Below are 6,108 nucleotides of genomic sequence, written 5' to 3' on the forward strand. Positions count from 1 at the left end.
CTTTGTTTTTCAGCTCTCTGAACAAACCTTTTGGCAGCAGGATTGTGAGTCCATCAGGGATCCTTTTCAACAGCCAGATCTTGGACTTCTCTTGGCCAAACAAAACAAACACGTCATTTCCACTAAACCCAGTAATTGTCTCATTTCTTCATTTTAGTATTAAGAGTTTTACTAGCTACTTGGTCCTGAGGTTTGTTTGTTTTTTCTTTTAGCGTAACAGTGTTCACCCTGGGAAGAGGCCGATGTCCTTCCTGATACCCACAGCAGTGAGGCCTGCCGTGGGTTTGTGTGGCACGTATGTAGCCCTTGGATCTTCCAATGGAGAAAGAGCTCTCAGTGGCATCACACAGGTTGGTTACTTGCTCGAACAATAAATTAAAATCATGATTTATTGTTTTATCAGTATGGGAATGTACCTGTCTACAAGTGTTTGTATTATCCAATGTCCTGATCTTTCACAGGTGCTGATAAATGTTCTGTCTTCTCGTAAAAACATGAGTGACAGTTTAGCGTGTGGTCGGCTCCACCCACAGTTGCACTCCAACACCCTCCTGGTGGACTGTAAGTTTTTTTTTTTTTTCCTACAGATCTACTGTGTAATTTCATAATAGTAACATTAAAATACAATTTCTTAAATAATGAAGGACCTCTTCATTGTACACCTGCTAAAATCCTTTGACCGTAGTGCTGGGGGGAAACTAGCTGCCTTTCAAGGGTAGAGAAATCCAATAATTTTTGACCTATGTCTAATAGATATTTCCACCTGCTAGACCGATGTCTTGTGATTAAAAGCGTCTGACAAGTCTGAAGATTTTTTTTTTCCCCAAACTTGCGCCTTAAATAGAGTTTTGGACAGCGAGCCATTCAGCCTTCATTTGGACGGTCAAGTTTTGAAAAAGGCGGCCGAAAAGCAGCGGACGCCTTGCTCAGAGCCATCTAAAATGCAAAGTTTTTCGAATGAGCTGTCTGTGTGTGTGTGCAGAGCTGCACATGTACACAGACACGTGTGTGTTGGGGAGGGGATGAAAGGAGCAGTGTCTCAATGTGCAGTGATGATCAGAAGCATGAATCACATTAAGCGGGTGAGAGCTCTGAACTTTAATAAGCTTTTATTTTTTAAAAGTATTTATTTTAGATAGTGAGTTAATGTAGTTGTTTTATGTTCAAGCACAAAACATGACTGAGAATTTCTGAATGATTGATGTAAATGAAGTCTAAAAAATATTCAGTGACTTTGAAATATTAATGTATTCATCGCCTGACATTTCTCAAGAATATTATTGATTAATACTTACATTTGGAATAAACTGCTCTGTCCCAGTCTCTCTTTTCTTGGAAAATGCTGCAGGCCTTAAATGTAGAAATGGATATATATCAACAAATAAAATAACACAAAACATGAAATATGTTGGTTTCATACAGTCTGCAGTAAATAGAAGTCAAAATGAATGTCAGGATCATTACGGATCCACCACCATATATTTCATATCATCCAAACCATTTTTGTTGTTTTTACCCCATAACTTCATAACCTTGAGTCACATATGGACCAGACTATACATTTTTGGATTCTATATTACCAGACAAATAATACAATAACATGCTTTTGGAGGGCATTATGCGTTTTCTGAGGCCCGACGTCCATGCCCAGTCGCCCAAAATGACAGATATTTGCCTGAGTTGGAGGCTGAATATCTGTCATTGTGGGCGACGGCATGGACGTCGGGCCTCAGAAAATGCATACCGCATGACAACAGCATGTTATTTGCATTATTATCACTTAGTAAAGATACACGTGTATCTCAACACTATTTAATGTCATGTCAAAACGCACGACACCCAGCAAACGCGTACATAAAAAGTTGGCTCATTTTAATTTTTGTCGTGTCGGCTGGCGCGCGCTGCTCTCAAAAGTCGCCAGTGCACCCTTTATCAAGCTGGCTGCTTTGGCTGCTGTTCATTGTCGTACTATCCATGATAAAATCATCCGGAATATTCATATTGGGACCAACACACACTTCTCGCCTTTTCATCTTTTCCTCTGCGGACAGTTCTTGGGCTGTGCGCGCTATGTCGTCATTTGTTTACACACAGCGGGCGAGTATGCCGATACTCGTTCGCTGCTGTGGGCGGGTTTAGCCAGGTAGCGTCGACATAAATCTACGCTACCGGCCTAGCAACGCCTCGGTAAAGTGATAATAATGTGGTATATTTTTCAATATAACTGGCACATTTTTTTTTTATTTTTACCCCTGTGTAATTCTTTATTGACCCCTAACTGGCCACCATATTGGATTTTCAAGTGCCTAGCACTTTTTTTTTCCAAACACTGATTTATGACAAACATTCATGTCAAATCTGATGCTTGCACCAAGTGAACGATTCTGGACAAAAATCATACTTATCTGCTCCACTAATGCTGTCTGGGAACCATTAATTCCAGTAAATCACCTTAAACACATACCAGATAAAACTGTAGAGTGACACGATCACATACAGCGGGGTAGCTCAACCTTTTTCCCAGAATGCATTACTGTGACATTCAAAATATTGCCCACTAGACGGCAGCAGATGTCACTCAGTCAGGCTGAATTGCCACTATGAGCCCAACTTTATTTGAACTCAGTTTAGAGGTTTTTATGGATAGCAGTAATTATGATTATTACAGACTGACACTTTCTGCACGTGGACCTGAGGTTCCTTTGGGATTTGATACTTTTAAGCAGCTATTTCTTTCTTCTGGTGTAGTTTTAGCACACAGGTGGTGCTCCTTTGCACAGCATACTTGAATTTTGAAACGGAACAATTTTCCAGCAGTACTGTAGCAAAGCTGCTCTGAGCACACCTGATCCTGACAGATCCCTGAAGATAAGCTGAGTAATTCCTGATGAGTTATTGGCTGAGAGGCCTCTTCAGAGGAGTGTCCCTCTTGGTAAAGCTGGCAAGAAGGTTATCTACATAAAACGTGCAAATCTGACAACAGATCTGTACCACATCTACTGTAGTGACCAGGGGTAGCCAAAAAGAAAAAAAGGGGGTAGGGCCCTGTTTTATAGTGTTGCTTCTGTTACTTTGTAATAAAGTCAATTGTAAATTGGTCGTGTTGTTCTTTGAGCTACAATTTTACATGTTAGTAACCCTAACTGCAAATATTAAGTTAATAACCCAACCTTAGTTTTGAGTTCACTCAGCAGTTTTGGAAATGTAGAATTCTTAGTATAAGTCAGAACTGTCAAATTTGTCTCAAGAAAAAAGTTATCTGAACAAATTATAATCATGGATAAAACTGCTCCAAAACTTAAGAATTAGAATTGGACTCACAACTTAAAAAAATCTATTGCAATACGTTGGCTTGAAATATTGAGTTTTGGCAACTTCTTCACTTTAACATTGGTCCATCAACTGAATATCCAACTTGAAATGTCCAAAGATAAATATTCCAAACCATCAGATGTGAATTTTGTTTGTATTGGAGAAACTGTGTGCTGCCTGATACCTGATAACAGGAAAAACATCAAGTTTGGGAGCATGCCCTGGTGCCATGGAATTAATGGGTATTCATTGATTCCACAATGTCCACATTGTCTGTGAAGTCAAGGTCAGTAAACCTGTCCTTTCCAACACAAGTACCTGTGTCACTGGTTTCCACAACCCTCCCCAACACAAAGTATGGACTTTGTGTAGGAGCCAGAACATATCCCTGATGATTGCCAATCATTATTTCATTTTCTATAGCCACTTAATCAAATCAAGGGTCACGGGGTGCTCAAGCCTACCCCAGCAGCCATAGGGCGATAGGCAGGGTACACCTTGGGGAGGACACCAGTCTGTTGCAAGGCCACATTTCCAATTCAACTAACTGGCATCTCTTTTAGAAGTGGGAGGAAGCCAGAGCACCAAGAGGGAACCCAGACGAACATAAGGAGAAGATGCAAACTCCACACAGAAAGGACCAAGGATCTTCTTGCTGTGAGGCAACAATGGTAACCACTAAGACACCGTGCTGCCTGAACGCCTGTCCTCTGGGAAAAACTCAGTCTGCCCCAACTCCATACAGTACTGGCTGTCTATGATAACCAGCACATTTTTTAGATCTCATAAATTCTCAGGTTGCCCCAGAGAGCAGACCGATCAACTGAATCAAACACTTTGTGAAAGTCAACAAAGGCTGTAAAGAAACACAGCTGATGCTCATGCTATGAGTGCTCGCGGAGCTAGAATGTGGTTGATGGTTGACTTTTGGCTGTGAAGCAAAACTTTCTGTAATTGAGCAGGAAATACAGTAGCTGGAACTCAGTCCTATTAAGAATAATCCTTGCAAGCCCCTTCTCCAGCACACAGCAGTAGAGTACCACTATAGTTATTACAGTCCATACGATCAGTCTTTCCATCCTAGATCAGGACAAGTTCTTTCTTCCAATCCATCTCGCAGATTGAAACAAAGATTGTTTGCAATGCTGGGAAAACAGCATCTCTACCTGCGTGGAGGAGTTACGCTCCAATGCTGCACTTCCCTGGAGCTTTTCCTAGCCTCAGCTGTTTCACTGCCTTTGAGATTTCACCAGCACTTGGGGGTTAAAGTTGTTTGAAGAATCAGCCTCAAGAGCTCTGGCACTGGAGATGTATAATATCCCAACTTGAGGATCAGCCTTATACAACTGCTCAAAGTAATAAATAGATGGTTAAAACCTAGTTTATATATATATATATATATATATATAGCAAGAGATCACAAAAAATGTAGGGTTGCCACTTAAAACAAATTGTGTATTATTAAAGGTTAAATAAATTTTAAAAAATAAATAAATAAAAGTGGCTACGGATTTTACTTATATTTATGTGTAAAGAATAATTATATTGTAGCTTTTTCTTATTTTTGAAAGTGGTAACCATGATAAATATGCCTAAATCTTTACACAGCACTGTATATTTTACATTTCCTTGCTTCACCATTCATTATAAATTGTGTTATTTCTATTTCCAGGTCAGGCTTATCAAAAATGTGTGTTATCAAAAATCTATGGAGTAAAAGTTAACAAATCAACAAACAAGACACAGGCGAAACCATAGATGGCCACTCCTGTATTCTGTGTGAACTCACTCAATTAAGTTATTTTACCATAGTGCATTCGACTTCCAGTAAAAAAAATGAAGATTTAGCCATCTTCACATCTTATTTTTCAGTGTCCATCCTCTCATTTAACTTCTGGCAATTGTTCTTTCTACCACGATCTTTTCCTGTTCTGCAGCCGAGTTTCTGTCAGAAGATGTGGAGGTGCTGCAAGGCAAAGGTCACAAGGTTGAGAAGGTAGACGTTCTTTCATTAGTGGAAGGAACCCGGAGAACCAATGACCTCATCATCGGAAGGAATGATCCCCGTAGTGCTGACGCCTCAGCACTCAGTATGTCCAGTGTACCTTAGCACATACTTTTCTGAAACACTTGTGAAGAAGGGATAAGAGAAAGATGCTTGCAGAAGTTGTGGGTGACTGAGTTCCTAAGTTTTCAGAATTTAAGATCTAAGCATAACGTGAAGGAGGAAAAGGCCAAGGCTAACTCATGTAGGAAACTGATGGAGATCTTTTGAGTCCCTGTGCACATAGTGTTGAAAACATACACCTGTCGTCTTGGTGAGATACCGCACAGATAAAGGCACAGAAATCCCAGAATTGAGTGGCAGGTAGGATTTGACATGTGAGTCTTGTATTTCCCAACATCCAAGACCATTGCACTCTAAAAATTTTATTGGGAATCATGATAGTGTTCCAAATTAGAGATTTCCACATTCCCTTTTTGATTTGTTTTGCACAAATGGGTTTAAATGAAGTGATGATGCCATACTAGGAAAGCCCTGTTCCAACACGTGGTTGGACCTCTGTGCATTTATTCTACATTTCTGCTTACCACTGCATTGTACCACTAATCAAAACATTTGTGACCACACATGGGTTATTTGTGTCACAATCAAAGTTAACTGCTTGCACATAGAGAATCAAGCTTTTCCTCTCACTCATTATCTGATGATTACCTGTACAATTTTGCTCATCCGGTGGAGTTTTAACCTGTTGTGAACAACCAGTGGCTCAATGGCACCGTGCTGAAATGAAC

The 6,108-nt window shown here is 40.1% G+C and overlaps 1 protein-coding gene across 5 annotated transcripts in view; it reads left to right on the forward strand.

Moving 5' to 3' along the window:
* The window catches only part of LOC117512494 (glutathione hydrolase 7), a 51,257-nt gene extending 45,797 nt beyond the window's left edge, over positions 1-5,460 (forward strand). For all 5 annotated transcript variants that reach the window (XM_034172586.1, XM_034172584.1, XM_034172585.1 and 2 more), the window contains exons 13-16: positions 14-131; positions 213-350; positions 462-561; positions 5,250-5,460. In XM_034172586.1, the coding sequence (XP_034028477.1) occupies positions 14-131; positions 213-350; positions 462-561; positions 5,250-5,422 (529 nt within the window). In that variant the 3' untranslated portion in view covers positions 5,423-5,460. The remainder of the gene's footprint in view (positions 1-13; positions 132-212; positions 351-461; positions 562-5,249) is intronic.
* Positions 5,461-6,108: the final 648 nt, after the last annotated feature.

This window comes from Thalassophryne amazonica, chromosome 6 (genome assembly GCF_902500255.1).
Source record: "Thalassophryne amazonica chromosome 6, fThaAma1.1, whole genome shotgun sequence".
NCBI lineage: Eukaryota > Metazoa > Chordata > Actinopteri > Batrachoidiformes > Batrachoididae > Thalassophryne > Thalassophryne amazonica.